An 18,013-nucleotide genomic window follows, 5' to 3' on the forward strand; every position below is an offset into this window, starting at 1 on the left:
TACTCAAGGTTCCTTTGAATGTGAGTGATGACAGATCCAGTGAAGCAGAACAAAAACCAACTCAGATAATTTGAGTGTGTTTGTGTGCTTCGTGTCCTCTTACATTTTCACGATGATTCACTCCTTTTATTGGATGATGATGACGCAATGCCAGCACTGTCTGCCTCAGCAAACACACACAAAGTCATACTGAGTTACTTCAAGAATAATGTCCTTTTCCATGTCTACGTGATTTGTGTGTTTTCACAGAAATGATTTAATTTCCATCCACAACATTCAGTATACTAGGATTAGTCATTTCAAAATAATGAACCTGGCGACCCCAGCAGAGTTATAATTACCCATCCTCTCCTCTCTTTTATCTCACATCCGTTCTCGCTCTTCATCAGGTGAGTCATTATCGGCAGAAAAAGTGTCAGTGGTCACTAAGGAGGCGGCGTTCTCGTTTCGACCCTCTTGGGAATGATATAACGTCTGGATTCCTATTTTAAGAACCTACTTTAGAGTTTGGACTCGTGTGGAAGCGGACCAGGCCAAACTCAAGCAATCCCAGAGCCACTTAATCATGTTGTGAGTCAACCCAAAGCTCAAGCCAACACCTTAAAGACAACCGTTTTAAACATTTCACCTGTCAGGATGCTGTCCAGGTCGTAAACAGAAACATCTGAAAGTGTAAAGTGAGATTGGATATTTTCTTAATGGCCTGACCTTATGGGTTGTCTTGACATTCTAACATCCATCTGTCAAAGTCTGTAGCAATGTACTAAAATAAAAAAGATTTACATCCATATGCATCCACATAGCAACACCCTGGCAACTAACCATAACACTCCAGCATCACATACACAGGAAAGCACCCAAATCTAGATTTCTTTCTTAAGTGTCTATTGGCTTCCATTCCTGTTTTCTACCCAGGTCTCTCTTTCCAGCTCACAGATTACCAGTCATGCATCTGCAACTTTTCCATTTTTCCTTACTTCTCCATTCTCTCTCTCTCTCTCTCTCACTCTCTCTCTCTCTCTCTGTGGACAGTGTTCCTTCTGTGTTGTGACCTGGTTTCACAGTAACATTAGAACTCGGCTTTAACAAAACCAGCCTCTGTGTATGTGTTTGTGTTTTAACATCTGAAAGGTCTCAGTGTTTGATTTCACTGTCTTCGGGAACTTGTAATGGTCACTTAGTTCATTTTTTTCCCAGGATCCAGGTAAATGCTCTTTAAACCATTCAAATCTATAAATACCTGCATGTTTCCCGATAGTCAATTTGTAAGCCTTTCATAGTAAAGACCACTTACAAGTGTCTTCCAAGTTAACAATACGGTCTATTTGTGAGGACTTTTTCAAAACATAAAGATGCACGGGTACACACAAATACAGAGGCATGTTTTTTATGTGGAATGTGATGAGAAAATGAGGGAGGAAATTGTATGAGAAGCATCTTGTAGCAAACACATGTTAGCACAGTGGACCAAATTTCACAAGCATATAAGGGTCACGTCTCTGATTGCAGAACTCTTGGATGCTGATTCAATACTGAAAAGATGTAGACCCCGGTTTGCACCGCTCTGTTTTTCTGGCTGCCAAATAGCACATCATCAACAAAATTATAAAAAAATGTTGCAACTTATTTATTTGTTATCATGGCCTGAATTCCAAAGCAGTGCCATAATCTCAATGTGAAAAGTTAAAGAATTTTCTTATTACAACTTTATGAAAATGGGTGCTTGTGTTGCACCTGACGTGTACCGTACACTCTAAAACAAATAGTGCTATATAGCACTAAAATTGGTTCTTTGCTCGTAATCATATAGGGGAACGCCTTATCTTGGTGCTTCAGTGGTTCTTCAGAGGTTCTTTGAGGTGACCGAGGTGCTATATAGCACCGTTTACGCATAAAGAACCTGTTAAGCCCCTGTATGGTTCTTCAGCGGTTCTATACAGCACCTCAGTCATCCCAAAGAACCACCGAAGAACCATTGAAATATGGTTCTATATAGCACTAAATGTGGTTTCCCTATGATTACGAGCCAAGAACCACTTTTAGTGCTTTTTTTGAGTGTATATATGAGAATCTCTGCTTGTGTGTATATGTTGCAGGTAAGTAATCCCAGCACGTTGCTTTGCTCCAGTGCGCCATCTGCTGTTTCTTTTGTATTGGAACCAAACAAAGCTTTTGAAATTATGGCGAATTTTTCACTGTGACAACTTACTGTAATTTAAAAAATTGAATGTAAAATGACTGTGGCAGAAGTATATTATATATGTACACCCTTAAAAATAAAGGTGGTTAAAAGAACCTATTTTTGTCTAAATGGTTCCATAAAGAACCTTCAACATCCAAAGAACCTTCCTGTTTCACAAAAGGTTCTTTGTGATGAAAAAAGCTTCTTCAGATTATAAAAAGGTGAGAAAGAGATGGCTCTTTAAAGGGGTCATATGACACGGCTAAAACTTACATTATCGTTGACCAAAAGCCTCCATGCAGGTTCTATAAGGTCTTTGGTTGCCTTGCATGCACTGCACGTTTGAGTTCTCTTCACAGCGGCTCAATAACGTTGAGGCCCAGTTTTGCCTAAGGACAATTGAGGGACTCGTGTGCAACTGTCACAAAAGCATGTGAGCAGTCATTTAAGACTGAGGAAGCGACACACCAGATTAAGAACCGAAAGGTAAGAAAACATTGAAACAGCTTATTTAAAATAACAACATTACATAAACACATTTTTTAATTGTCCTTTGGTGTGATAATTTCATTTTCAATATATTTAAATGTGGTGTGGTAAGCAATCATAAAAACTGCTGTTTAAAACTGTACTACCCAATTCCACTTTTATTGTTTTGGGCATAAATGTGTGTTAGTCCAAATAGCTTTTTCTGGGAAATACGAAATAAAAATTAATAAACATAACACAGCTGAAAAGTTTACAGTATTTTACCTTTGTTCTAATTTTTTAGTGTAGGGTAATGTCACAAAAATGTTGTTTTTGTCATGTCAATCTTGAGAACGTGTCCTCGGATTCTTATGAGTCTGTGGAATGTGGTTGAAGCAGAAACTTGCCTTTACGTTCAACAGCTTTACATTTACTCTAACTGAAAGTATTTCTGAGGTCATTGTATATGTTGTTTTACTTTTTATATGACTAAGACTATGTTAAACAATTCTGTTTGTACAGATTCCTTCATGCGTAAATTGTTCTGTTAATTACGAATAGAAAATGAAATAGAAGAAAAACAAAGAAACATAACATCTACACGTATAACGTCTCTTGTTTGCCTTCCCGAAAAGTGATTGTAAATGAATAACCATATTTGCTTTCTAGCGACACAACATCTAGTTGTCAACTGTTATCTATTATCTACACCATATTCCTTATCACCGCAGTGAACTGAGGCTGTGTGATGCAACCATTCTGTATTTAAATGTGATGTAAATGCAACTAAATTAGAGAAGAATAAGGGTTTTAATGGTCGCTTTTATGTTTTATGTTCTTATTGCAATATATACCCACAAACTATTTTCTTCTGCAGTTACAAATCACTGCCAGCAATTGAATCTATTACCATTTAGTGAAAAAAGTCACAAGTGAGATTTCATTACATATTACTACTTGACTAAACTGGAAGCAATTTTTTTTTGCCATAGAAGACCAAGGTAATCTAATGTTCTCTAATGTTTTAGAAGAAATCACTCACTTCCAACATTTTATATATGTCAATATATAATGTAGTGCACAAGAAAATACGTCAAAATGATCGCAAACATATAACAAGCTGTTTCATCTACATAAACTTTACAGTTCTACTAATGCACACTATCTCATTTGTTTCTAGTGTTATTTCCTAAACAATTTTTTTAAAAGATAACATAAAAGTTGTGTCTAGAAAGGGTGACCATTTCCTGAAAACGAAAGCTGTGTAAACATCAACAGAACCACTCGTGCAGAAACGCACAGTGACAGAAAAGTAACATCAAAAACATCTGTTTTAACTGAAACAGAAAGATTGCTGAGAGCAGTAAGCAGTCAAACCTGCTTTTCCACAATCAGGGTCAGATAGACTAGGATTTCTTCCTTTCATCACACACACAAAGACACACTCAAACACAAGTGTTCTCTTTCTCTCTCTCTCTCTCTCTCTCTCTCTCTCTCTCTCTCTCTCTCTCTCTCTCTCAAGCACTCCTAATTGGCCACATGCTGAGTAATGTGACCAATGAGCTGCAAGACTGGCTCTCTTCAGTGTTTGTATTAGACCTCTCATAAGTTCATCTGTGCATCTTAAACTCTTTTGGTGTCTCATACAGAAGGATCTGGATTGGTTTTACTCTCTGCCAGAGGAGCTACAGGTATCATTCCACTTAAACATTTCAGAGGGCTTCACGCTGCGTCTAAAGCAAACTGAGGAATCTGCAATTAGGTAAGAAAAACATGTGTCTGAATATGAGTTTTACGATTTATAACAGAGATATCAGTAATATATTTTGCAATGAGTCAAACTGAAAATATAGTTTTTTTACCGGGTGAATATACTGTAACTATAACAAAAGCTTTCTTTTCTTTCTTTTCGTTATGTACATCACCACAGGGCACCACAGTTGTGTGTATCTTGTCATTAACCATTGCTTATTACAAGTATTGTGAAATCATCTCCAATTTTAACTGTCTTAAGCACACATATTTTTTCTTTTCTACACCCCCTTTCCTTCACGCTTGTCTCTCAATCACACACACACTAACGTAATCATTTACCCATCACCAGACTCATTTGCACTCTGACACATTGAACTATGTGCAGTGGAGAGTCACTCAGTTTCAATCACAAGCCGGCACTGGTTAAACTCATAACTAAACATGCCAGAACAACACACATTTTTCCATTCTAGTTCACCTCAACGTTCAGATGAGTCAATCGTGCACTACACTTCATGCTACACTTTAGCTGATACACTGCTTACAGTAACAGCTTACAAAGACAACCATCACACAGGTCCAGGTTAATCTTACATCCAGGAATCAGCTGGCCATTGTTTTGCTGTTGTTTCTCACGTGTCGAATTAGGCATTCACAAGGTAATGTGTCAAAGAGATGGATTAATAATTGTAGAGACTGGCTAGATGTCAATTAAAGATATACCTGATGAAAGGAAGTAACTATCAAAGACAACAAAGAAGTGATAGAAAAACAAAGTCTATATACTAATGAAAGGATGCCCTTAAATAAATTTAATTCCGTCTGTAATATATATTTATATTTATTTGATTTATTTATATAAAATAAGTATCCTTCTGTTTGTTAATACAACAGCAAACAGAAAATGATCTACTGTCATATACTGCAGACTAATGTAGAAAGAAAGAAAGAAAGAAAGAAAGAAAGAAAGAAAGAAAGAAAGAAAGAAAGAAAGAAAGAAAGAAAGAAAGAAAGCTTATTATAACCTGTGGCTATGATGAGAAGAGGAAACTACTAAGTATAACTACTAAATATATATATGTGTGTATATACTGTATATATATATATATACAGTATATATATAAGTATATACAGTATATAGAGCGAGAGAGAGCGAGAGAGAGAGTTTATTTGCAAAAACATTTTCAAAAATCATGTATTTTATTATGTTATCAAGTTTTTATTATGTTTTAGTTAGCTTGTTATTATAACGTAATCAGAACAACTCAACTGCAGTTTGATTGATCTTACTTAATAAAACTGATCTTAATAAAAAACATGATTTTCAAACATTTTTAAAAGCGTTATCTGTTATCTGTTTTTGCAAATGACCTCTTCATATATTATTTTTTGCCCTCTATGTTAAACCCATCAAACCCAACAATAATTAGTCCAAACCAATAATAAAACCAATTTTTGTTTCCTGCATGCCACTGAACAAAACATGCAACATGATCACATGAATACAAAGTTTAAAATATTTCTCGATCCTGTGTACTATTTCACATGGTAACATGTGAAAACAGAAGACTATTTGATAATAACATTCCAAACATCACCTATAACTAGTGACAAGCCAATCACTAGCAAATGTAATTCATTTTATATAAGAATTTGCTAGCTTTCTTGTAGCTCGAGCATGGCACTTGCAACATCAAGGTTGTGGGTTCAATCTCAGGGGACTGCTCATACTTAGAAACAAATGTAGGATAATGCAATGTAAGTCGCGTCTGCCAAATGTCTATGAATACATTTTAATGATTGCTTTTAGTTGCTAATAGTGACCGGTCATTTGAGGGCAGTGATTCCATGTGCTATGGGTTTGTGGGAATGCAGAACATACAGTTTTCCATATGGAACCACATGCAGCATCTGTTCTTCACAGTATGTGCTAAGCTAACATTACCAGCTAAAGGTTCATTTGTGAAAGAGACCGCATAAAGAGAGATGTGTTTCTGACGCCTCGGGGACCAGACCAGGTCACATGAGTAACATGCACTGTGATGTACAAGATCCAGTTTAACCTTGTTTCATCATTAATCGTGATGGATTCTCTCATGAAGCTTTCCATATGGAAACAAATATATACATTTCATATTTATATTATTTAAAATATTTAACTTGTTGGATTCACGTTAGAGACAAGAAAATGACCAAAGGGTTTTGCCAAATGAGTCAAAACAGTAAAAAAATCATTACAGCAAGAAAAAATAGCATTTGTCATTTAAAATATACTTTGGATGAATTAAGACATTAAAAATATATCATTAAAAATAAGGTAACATGTTTTCGACGTAAATTTGCAAACACACTGTAAATATTCACTGAAAGCCAATCACTCACATATTTTCAATTTTATTTTATCTGTAATCCAAAATAGCAAATAGCCAAATAAAACATATGTCTAGACAACATTCATCATCAACTAACCAGCATGTTTTATTCAAAAGAGTACTTTATAGGCAGAGGCCACGGTCACGGTCTGGTCACGGTCTGATACCGATACTAGTCAACACACTAGCTTTTTTATCCTTTTAAACCAAATCATCTTTCAGAAAACATCCTGAAGTGGGACACTTCATCCAGAGAATACCCGGAGGGCAAACATTTGTTCAAAAAAAAATGAAACGCCTCTTTACAGTTTCACTTGCAACTGGCATGCAAACACCTTTCTGCTCAAACATGTTCACCCACGAGCGAAACCAAAATGTAAAACAGGCTCTCCATCATGTAATATCATTAAGCAACATGACACATTCAAAGAACGTTTTGTAACAGGAGGATTTTATGCTATCCATATTTTGGTGTTTCCCTTTTAAGTGTCTTTTTTACTTGGTAGAAAGAGAGAGAGATAGGGCGAGAAAATAATCGGAGGATTAACCTGACATTCCTGCTGTCCCTTCCACACACATACCCCACTGAGAAACATCACCAATTAAATCACCTTGAAAACACACGAGCTACACACACGACACAGCAACTTCATCTTTTCCTTTCTCACTTTCTAAAGAACATTACAGGTGACTCGTGTGTTTAATACTGTTAGTTCATTTGTTAAAGACCCCATGAAAACACGACTGACGTTTTGCAGTATCTAATTTCTTGTCGTTAAAAAACGGATGTTCTTTTCCCTTCCATCTTTTTTTTTTATAAATGTGAACACCGTTAAAGATTTATTTATTTTACGTGTAACTTCTAATGTGTGCTGCCACAATATTGTTCTCAATATATTTGATCAAGATCTCACCTTTCCAGATGCCAAGTGCTAACCAATTCACCATGACAACCACCACCGGAGACCAAAAGGCCGCTTCCGCTCCCCTGATGAACAAAACGCCCTATCAGCGATTGATCAGCAAGGATGGGCGGAGTCTCATTAGAGGCCACGCCCCAGGACACAGAGACAAGTGGATGGCCGCCCTGCAGGACATGTGGGGGACGTGGCTGGGGTTGAGGTGGCGATGGGTGGTGCTGGCATTTTGCAGCTCCTTCCTGCTTCACTGGTTGCTGTTCGCAGTGCTGTGGTACCTGCTGGCCCGTGTCAACGGAGACCTGGACGTGCTCGACCATGACGCCCCACCACCCGGCCACGTGCTGTGCGTCAAACACGTGACGGGATTCACGGCAGCTTTTTCTTTTGCCCTCGAAACCCAGTTGACCATTGGGTATGGCACCATGTATCCCAACGCCGACTGCCAGATTGGCATAGCACTACTGGCACTGCAGATGCTGCTGGGCCTCATGTTGGAAACCTTCATCACTGGTACATAGCTTAGTTTTCTGCAAATACTACAACAAAGTCTGCAGATTCAAAGGCAGTTGCAGTAGTTTAAAGGGGTCATATGGAGCGAATACATGTTTTTCTGTGTCTTTGGTGTGTTATAAGTTGCCCGTGCATGTACTGTCTTAGACACGTAAAATTGCAAAAATGTAAGTGTCGGAACAAAAGATGCATTCTATCTAAAAGTGAATGCTCACCCAGACCCGCCTGAAACGCCTCGTGTAACCACACCCCCACAAATCTACATCAGTTTGTGGTATGATGTGACTAAGACCGCCCAAATGTATACGCAAGTAAGGTGGGCGTACCTGTCAGTACAATTGCTTTAAGGAACCTCCAAATATGGTAAGAGGCGTTACTTTCCATCACATGCTTGCAGTATTCGACCAATCACTACGCACTGGTTAACTGGCCAATCATAGCACACCTCGCTTTTCAGAGCGATGAGCTTTGTTCAAAATCCATGCGTTTCAGAGAGGCGGGGCAAAGAGGACATACAATGCAGGGTATGTGGAAAATATATCGTTTTTTGACCTTAAATCGTGTATACACATTGCATTACATCTAAAACAAATGATAATATACTTTTTAGCCCTGTCATATGACCGCTTTAACGTGCAGTAAACGTTGGTAGACATGGTAAATATCCGCACAATAATATTATAGAAATGGTTCTTGTGGAAAATGAAAATTATTTACTCACCCTTATGTTATTCCAAATTTGTATGACATTTGTATGACGTTTTCAGCGTATTCCTACAGAACGTCACGGTCTCGATGTGGTTTTATTGACTGATTTGAAAAAGTCAAAAGATAAAAATTAAAACGTGCATAACAAACGCTTCTTTTGTCTATTTTAATACCGCGCGCGTTCAAAACGAAGTCCCGCTTCCTATAAAGCGTACGATGTTTATTATTACATTTCGTAATAACACTTACTTTATTCAAAATCATTTCGTGATATGAAGATACATTATACATGGATGTTTTACATTTCATCTAATGTAGCTCTACGCTAAGCTCACTGGCAGCTTCGTGAACGTCAGGAGTTAATCGGACTGAGTTGACACGACAGGTCGGATTTCCGACGTCAAAGGGTGTCCCAGACGTTTTTTTCAAATGAATTTTTTTGTCCGATGTGATAACTGTAAATAGCAAAACGGTCTAAAAGTTAAGAGTTGGGTACAAATATTCAACCCGGTCTCATGAATTGCATATAAATAACACGCTGTTGCATTATCGTGTAATACGTAGATTTTGCGTGCATATGATACGCCAATGTTCGCGTACACCTCGCTGGAGAGCAGCCATTTTGAAACGTACATGAAGAGGAAACGCTGAAATAATTAAAATAATACTGTTAGGTTTAGGGTTTGGGTTATGGTAGAGGTTATAATATGCACGCACGCTAACATTAGAGGGGACAGGTTAATAAGACAAATTGCCGGTTAATATGCACGTGCGCTAAATTGGCGTATCATATACACGCAAAATCGAACTTTGGCGTACGTATTTCACGATAATGCAACGCGCGTGTTATTTATACGCAATTCATGAGACTGGGCTCAAATATTTTAACTGAAAATTTGAAATTGAGTTTATGTTTATATTACGACTACCTGCAGAAATACAAGAAAGTAAATGCTTACAGACCAGCATATGTACATTAAATTCCACATTTTGTTTTCCTGTGTGTAGTTGCAAATGTTTGCATAGTCAGCCAGACTGCCACTTCTTTATGCAACATGCATAACATCTAAAGGAATTATTAATGAGTAAAAAATGATAAATGAGATATCTTAAATTACCTCAAAGAGGTTCGGCTAATGTATAAGTCATGGGTTTTAAGTTTGCGTACAAAATCATGGGTTTCCATCTCACATGCTTAAAGCACGAGGGTAGAGTGAAACTAGAATAAAAGACTCTTTGACACACGTTCACATATATAATTTGTGCATTTGTTGTATAGGATTTAAGAACATGTCCGGGGTTGTACAGCAGTACAACAGTTTTTTTATGTAGTAAGCATTTCAGTAAAATGTGTGCAGCGGTGCAAAGGTTAAAGACAACTCATCACGAGTACTGTGCCTCAGAACCATGAGCTAATAAATGGGGTGTCGTCACAATTCTTGCTTTGTAGTGGGCAGAGCTTTGGTCTTGTGCGATTGCTGTTAACCAGAAAATATAAAAATGTATAATCAAGGGTATTCAATCCAACTCCGGGAAGTTCACCTTCCTAAACAGTGTAGTTGCGTAGAACTCAAACACATCTGGGTCTGATCATCAAGGTCTTTGCTTTCATAGACTTACTGTAAGTTGTCTTTGAAACTGAACGTGCAAAAAGCAAAGACTGCATACTAGATATTTCGCATCTCCAAGTCAATGCCAACCTCTCATTCTCTCTCTCGTTCTCAGGTGCATTTGTGGCGAAGTTTTCCCGACCTCAGAAGCGCTGCGTCGGGATCCTGTTCAGCCCGCAGGCCATAGTGTGTGAGGTCAAAAGTCAACGTTGCTTGATGTTCCGTGTGACTAACCTGCTTCCCGTGTCACTGGTGGACGTATCCGTGAGCGGTATTCTATACGAAGAGCGTGACGATCACACGCTCCACCAAACCGCAGTGGATTTCACCACGGACAACCTGGGGTCACGACCTTGCCCCCTATTCGTGTCACCTCTGACCTATTTTCACCCTTTGACCTCATCCAGTCCTCTACATAACGTCATTGAACCATCCAGCGAATCACGCTTCGAGTTAGTGGTGTTCCTCTCCGCCTCTAAGGAAAGCACAGGCTGCGACTACAACAAGAGGACATCCTACCTACCTGATGAGATCGAGCACGGCAGGTGCTTCGTGAAGTCCACGCCTCAGCACGGAAAAGACCGGAACAAAAATGCAAGAATAGATTATTTTGACACGCAGCCGTTCCCAATGACGCAAGATCACGTTGCGGTGCAGATAGACAAGAACTAAGTTGAGTAGAGATGTATAGTTTTGGAGTTTGTATGAATGGGTGTGCCGTGACTACAGATCTTGTCCGTTCACAATAAGGGCATTTTATTTCACACCGACAACCTCTAATCTCTGACTATTGATCCTAAATGGCAACGTCAGTTAGGTACAGTCTGTTACGAGACCAGACCAACGTCTTTGCTGCTATGGACACTATGATTCACATTTGCATCTACTGCTCAGTACAGAGACACACAAACAGAGACACGCAGAGTTGACATGTTTTGTTTTTGTTTGCCGGTACTGATGGGAGCAGTCATTGATTTGCATTCTCAAAATCATGAGAACCTCAGGCTTCAAACCATCTTCACCCCGAATAGGCGTGAGACGATCCATGATGTTTGAACCCTGTATTGCACTATATTTGTTCACTACCATTAGTTCCAGGACCCCGGGACAGTGTTTTTAGACATTTGGTCAATTTTTGACCTAATAAGTATTATAGCTCTGCTAACACAGGTAACAAATGCTAACAGGATAGTTCCCATTAAAATGAAAAAAGTACGCCAACATCTGTTTGTTATTATTTAATGGGTTTTTGACATCTGAACACAAAAAAAAATTTTGGGAAAAGCTTTTCTTTTCTTTACAACACAATACTCATTATTTCTCATTATTCACTTGCCAGGATTTTCAGTTTTGGGTTAACTGTGCCTTTATAAACACTCCTAATATGTGCCTATATGACAAAACCTTGACTTCAAGGGGATCCCATACTCAACAGGGACAAAACAGATTATATAATGGTTATGTATATGCGGTATATTTGATAATACACTGGGAAAGAAATCTCAACATTATCAGTGCAATATGCAATCTATGCAACAGAAGGAAAGAATCAGCACAACTTTATTTGTAGCACAACACTGTATGATTTTTACTCTTTTGATGATTATATCGCACATGTACTGTCAATCAGAAAAATAAAAACTGATTGCTTTCACTTTATTGAATTATGTATAAAGATATATGATTAAAAAAGAAATTGTCGAAGACTCAGAGAGAATTATGTGGGAATGTAGTTTTCTGCACTAATCATGATTTCATTCAATTGGATGGAAAATAAATGCCTTCATTTTGGTATTTGAAGCACAACGACTATTCAAATAAATGAATAATTCTACATGATGTGTTTTCTTGCAGAAGTTTGTGTGTCAGCTAGAAATAATGATATTTGTATGTCGTTGGCCCATTCCAGTGCTGCCCCCTATTGACATACACAAGAATTACCTGAGAATCACCTGTAACTGTTTTAGTAGTGAAGAGTAGGAGACGTTAAAGCAAAATACAACATTTTTCTAAAAAAAAAATCACGTGATTTAATGTACTTATATGTGATATAGTTAGCAAACAAACGTCACATCAATATAAAACACGAGTAACAAAAATTGAACATGACTAACACAACTATAAAAATGTGTCCATATAATATATGATACAAAGCGAAATTAAAATCTAAAAAAATAAAAATGTTTTGAACACGTTTTTCCTTTGTTACTGATCTGTTGGTCCAAATGACTATTTGCTCCACAACACCAACTTTATATGTGTGTGTAAAATCACATCTACCACTAAATAACTTTACAATAAACCTTTTTGTTTCTAAAAAATATTCAAATATTTTACTTTAGATATTTGACCTACATTACACCCCCCCTCAAACTGCTCTGCACCAGTGAAATACACTTCACTTGCATTCTACATGATAACTTTGATTAATAAAACTATTTGCTATTTGTTCCCTTGTGGTTTCAAGAGGTACACAGGGACACGTTCATGTGTGCATTTGTGCGCTTGTGTAGGCTATACACAGGAATCAGTGTGTTTCTGTGGATGAAATAGAGAGGTGTAGATGTAGGCCTACCGACCAAGGTAACTGGTCGGATTGTGTGTATGTGTGTATTTATGAGCAGAATGTGGACTGCAGCTCTTTGAAAGCGGCTCTGCGTTGTTTCCTTTCCAGTTCCATCCTTTTCCTCTCCTCCTGCTCTTCTCGTATCTCCGCCTCAAACTTACTGTGCACGGACAGAGCCTGAACCTGTCACACAAACAAGGGTAAATTGCCTCAGCATTTGTCATTTTACCATATGGAAACATTGTTACTAAAGAAACATACATGGGAATACACTGGAAAATGCAATATATTAAATAAAACATTTCCATATATTGGAACCAAGTGCTTATATTTACCAATATATGAAAAGTGTCAATTTCAATATATTTTAATACTCTAATATATATATACAATGTATAATGCTATATATTTTCAAATAGAGATTGAATTAGTGAATATCTTGGCAGTTAATAGGAATATATATTTTTGTTGCTTAAGGGCACACACATAAAGTGACTGTCCTATTGCATTCCTACTGGGATTTACTCTCAGTGCAATCTGTGAATTATTTAGCTAAATCTGTCTAATAAATTGTGCTGGGTTTCACAGAGAAGGCTTAAGACTAATCCCAGTCTTAAAAAAAAAAAACTTGCCCTTACATATCTTAAAATATGTCAGTGCCATTGTTTGGTTTCAAGATGCACATCAGTAATGTTTTTTTCTACAGCATTTTAATAAAAGCGACTCAAATAGCCTAAATTAACTAAGGCATAGTCTTGGTTTAGGTTAAGCCTAGCCTAGGCTTTGAGAGTATAAAGCACGACAAACATGCATTCCAAACATATGTTATGAAGTTCATAATGTTACTCAACATTACTGGAAAACTGTGTTCACGGCCTCTAGAGACTAAGGTCATGGTTGGAGACTAACTTCTACCAAATAAAATGAAAATGTAGAGACAGATCAATTTGATTTGACAAACAACTATTAATGTCAACAGCAAAAGATATGGGAAGTTATAGATATGGGAAAGATAATGGGAAAAACAATTTGATCTTTAAATTTTAATATTTGCATATAGTATTGTTTTTTTTATTAAAATTGTATAATGGTTTTCATAATGTTCTTGACCCTTTAAGAACGTAGACATGCTTTGTGCAGTTACGGTACATGACCACAAGAGGTCGCAAACGAACCAAAAATATGCTCTAACACGCTGAAGCGCGTACAGAGCCTGAACGGTGTACGAGAGAGTGGGAGCCAGACATGATGGAGTTTCATTTCATCTTTTTGAATGAAAAAGATGTAGAATCACACGAACCTTAGCCTCGAAGAAGTCCCTCGCTCCAAGAACACCTTCAATAGAGACGTCAATCTCTGAAAGCCGAGCAAGAGCCATGAGGCCGCTCTCCTCCTGCAGCTCACCCGCTGCGGCCTTCCGGAAGATCAGCAGGAACTGAGAGAGAGAGAGAGAGAGAGAGAGAGAGAGAGAGAGAGAGAGAGAGAAATAAATAATCTTCCGTACAACAATTTTTCAGCGTAGAATTAAGAATCTCTAAAAAACGAATCCTTTCAATGGCTGAAGTCGGAGCATAAACACAAATAAAAACAAAAACAAAGTCTTCAAAAACTGCTTTTACTTTCAAAAGTCTTCCACCTATGATCTCTTCAACACTATAAGAAATAGGGCAGAAACTTCTAGAAAATAGAATCGCCACACCTCCACTAAGTGAGGTGTTGTGACTAAGAATAGAAACACCATCCCATTCTTGCATCCAGTCGACCGCAATCTTCACATCACTATGTGTTTCTTGGACAAAAATAACATCTATTCTTTTTTGTTTGACAATTTCAAATAGTTTAGCTCTCTTTTTAATATTCCTTGCACCGTTAACATTCAATGATGCGATACGTACTTCAGCCATCGAAAAAAATAAAATAAAAATATCACCAGTCTATAATCCATAAATTATAGAATTAATATTTTTCACTGTTTTCATTCAAATCAACACTGAGTTTACGAACAATTTTCTTCAGGCGATACATCTCTTTGTTCACAAAACGACCTTCAGCCATAAACTCCTTTGTGTTCTCCACAAACTTTCCTATATCAGGAAAATACTTATCAACTAAGACTCCTCTCTTGTTTTTTGTTAATTTGAGAAACATTTTGATATCATCAACACCATAGTCATGACTTGAAATCTCGCTTTGAGACAGGGTAGTACTTGAGTCAGAAAACTCACTGTCGCTGTCTGAACTCGTCTGATCAGCAAGAACATCTACTTCAAACTTCTTTAACTGTCCGTGAACTCGACTTTTATCTGCCTTTTTCCTTTTCAATGGCACTTTGAACAAAATTTGCCCTAAACTCTTTTCGCCAGACAAAACATCTCTCTCTCGAATCGCCACATTGTCAATTACAAAACTGGTTTTATCGCTTGACTCACCTCTGTCATCCTCATTCGAAACGTTTTGACTTTCCTCCTCCACTGAAACCAAAGGTTCCATTTCAGACTCCGCACATTGGACTTCGCCAAGTTCGTTTGCTTGTACCGCTGCAGGCTCCATTCCGATTGAGGCTTCTCCAGCCTCATCGCTTATCGAAGCCGCAGGAACTATGAGATTGTTAGCTTCGCCTTCCTCGACAGCTGTACGATTTTCTTCCGCCATCTTATTCGGACAAGCACGGACCAGATGTCCTACTTTCCCACAGCCGAAGCATTTAATTTTTTCCGTGGTGACAAAAACCACATAATCATAGTCATCCACACGGAAATTCAGCGCGAGATCTAAGTCAGAATCATTATTCACAATCATGTACACCGAACGTCTGAAAGAAACAACATGTTTCAGAAGAGGAGAAGCTCGACCGATTGGGATTTTTTTAATCGAGGAGACTAATTTACCATAGCGAGTCAGCGCCTGTGTTAAAACATCATCACTTATAAACGGTGGAATATTCGAAAGAGTGACCCTTTTTGACGGTACGGAAAGTGGTAGGACAGAAATAAATACACCATCAAGCACAATGCCTTTCTGAACTACTTCATTTGCTTTCTCGATCGTGTTCAGAAAGATTACAATGGCACTGTTCATTCTAGAAGCCGACAGAATATTTTCATGACCGACTACTTCTCCAACAGCCAGACAACAGCTCTCAACATTCACATTCGACGCCACTTTCACGCCATGACGACGCGTGAGTGAGCTCAAAGCATGCGCTCTCGGAGCCGCCATGCCCCACGCTCACGCGGGAAAAACCCCCCTCCAAACAACCAACACCTAGATCAAAACACCCCAAACAAAAATATATATATATATATATAAATATAAATAAACAACCAAAAATCTACAAAATAAACCAGTAAACCAAAGCAAATAAATGAACAACAAAAAAAGAGCTACGAGCCACACGCTCACACCACCCTCAGCCGCTCCGCTCACTCCCAGCATGCACCAGAGAGAGAGAGAGAGAGAGAGACAGAGAGACGAGAGAGAGAAGACGAGGAGGAGAAGAGAGAGAGAAAGAACGAGAAAGAGGAAGAGAGAGAGACAGAGAAGAGAGAAGACGAGAGAAGAGAAGAGAGAGAGAGAAGAAGAAAAGAGAGAGGACTGTTTGGACATTTTAAGTTTTCAATAGCGTGAAAGTTTCAGTAGTACCATGGTGTAAAGTATTGGAGTAAATGTACTTAGTTACTTTACTTAAGTATCTTTTTGGCTACTTTGTAGTTGTACTGAGTATTAAAGATATTAGCAACTTTTACTCTCTACTTAACTACATTTTTGAACAAGTATATGTACTCTTTACTCCACTACATTTGTAATGACTAATGCAATTACACATTACATTTTGCATGCACCTATCTTATAATTAATATTGCCATTACAGGGCATTGAAGGTACTACAATCTTGTGGATTTTGCCTAACTTACAAAAACTTGTCAACATGGCTTCTTTATATGAATATGAGTGCAGTATCAGGTAGATGTCAATCGCTGGCGGTTTACACACGTTAGCCCTTACCCGCTATTTCTACAGTAATATATTGGCAACACTGTTGCCAGCTAGTTACTGTAGGTCACACATCTACAAAAGCTCTTATTTTTAAAACTAACTCTTCCTAAATGTGCTCTAAACATGTTTGCTCAAAATTTGACCATATGGTGGGACTATTGCCATGAAGTGATGTAAACCAGTAAAAAGAATGTATAGTATTTCAATTTTCAAAAGTGCTCTCACCTATATAGACAAAATATTAACCTATAGAATGAGTCGGACACAGAGAAATGAACAATCCACATATGAATCTCAACAATGGTGACAATCAACTGAACAGCTTCATGCTGCAATGCATGCTGGGTACATAGTACAAAACTCATTCATGATTGTTTGTCACCATTGATGAGGTTTGTATGTCAAGTGTCTAACTGTGTCTCAATTGCAAAGAAAGATTTTCTGACAGAGATCTTTCCATTAAAACATATAATCACTTTACCAAACATATCTTAATAAATCTTAAATGCTATATTATTATTATTTAATGATTGAATTCTTTCAGATGTATCTTCAGTTATATATATATTGTACTGTATATAACTGATAAACCTACAGTTATAATGATCTTCAAACACCATTGCAGTAGTTTACTGTAAAACACCTACAGTAACTAGCAGGCAACAGTGTTGCCAATACAGTATATTACTGTAGAAATGGCAGGTAAGGGCTAACAGTGTATGTGAAATGAGGACATGACTGCAGCTGGCCATGAGGCCCAAACCAGCATGTCCAGTGCAAAAAGGCTTTGACTTTTTGATTTTACTTAACATTACTTTATTTATCCGTTATATTGAAGAGACCTTTTTGAAGGAGTTTGGTTTACTTATGAGCAGTTGAGCTTAAATGAGACTTGGGTGTTTGTAATGACGTAGGTTATGATGCGG

General features: G+C 37.7%; 2 protein-coding genes across 2 annotated transcripts in view; one reads left to right on the forward strand and one right to left on the reverse strand.

The window, feature by feature from the left end:
• Positions 1–2,573: 2,573 nt before the first annotated feature.
• Positions 2,574–11,687, forward strand: kcnj13 (potassium inwardly rectifying channel subfamily J member 13). Its single transcript, XM_057351667.1, has 4 exons — positions 2,574–2,668; positions 4,300–4,412; positions 7,700–8,207; positions 10,641–11,687. The coding sequence occupies exons 3-4, from the start codon at positions 7,700–7,702 to the stop codon at positions 11,195–11,197; spliced, it is 1,065 nt and encodes a 354-aa protein (XP_057207650.1). The 5' UTR covers positions 2,574–2,668; positions 4,300–4,412; the 3' UTR covers positions 11,198–11,687.
• A 123-nt stretch (positions 11,688–11,810) lies between these two features.
• The window catches only part of efhd1 (EF-hand domain family, member D1), a 16,348-nt gene continuing 10,145 nt past the window's right edge, over positions 11,811–18,013 (reverse strand). Inside the window, exons 3-4 of the mRNA XM_057351669.1 lie at positions 14,392–14,526; positions 11,811–13,274 (exon numbers count right to left, since the gene is read on the reverse strand). Of these exons, the coding sequence (XP_057207652.1) occupies positions 13,140–13,274; positions 14,392–14,526 (270 nt within the window). The 3' untranslated portion in view covers positions 11,811–13,139. The remainder of the gene's footprint in view (positions 13,275–14,391; positions 14,527–18,013) is intronic.

Source organism: Triplophysa rosa, linkage group LG14 (assembly GCF_024868665.1).
Source record: "Triplophysa rosa linkage group LG14, Trosa_1v2, whole genome shotgun sequence".
Lineage (NCBI taxonomy): Eukaryota > Metazoa > Chordata > Actinopteri > Cypriniformes > Nemacheilidae > Triplophysa > Triplophysa rosa.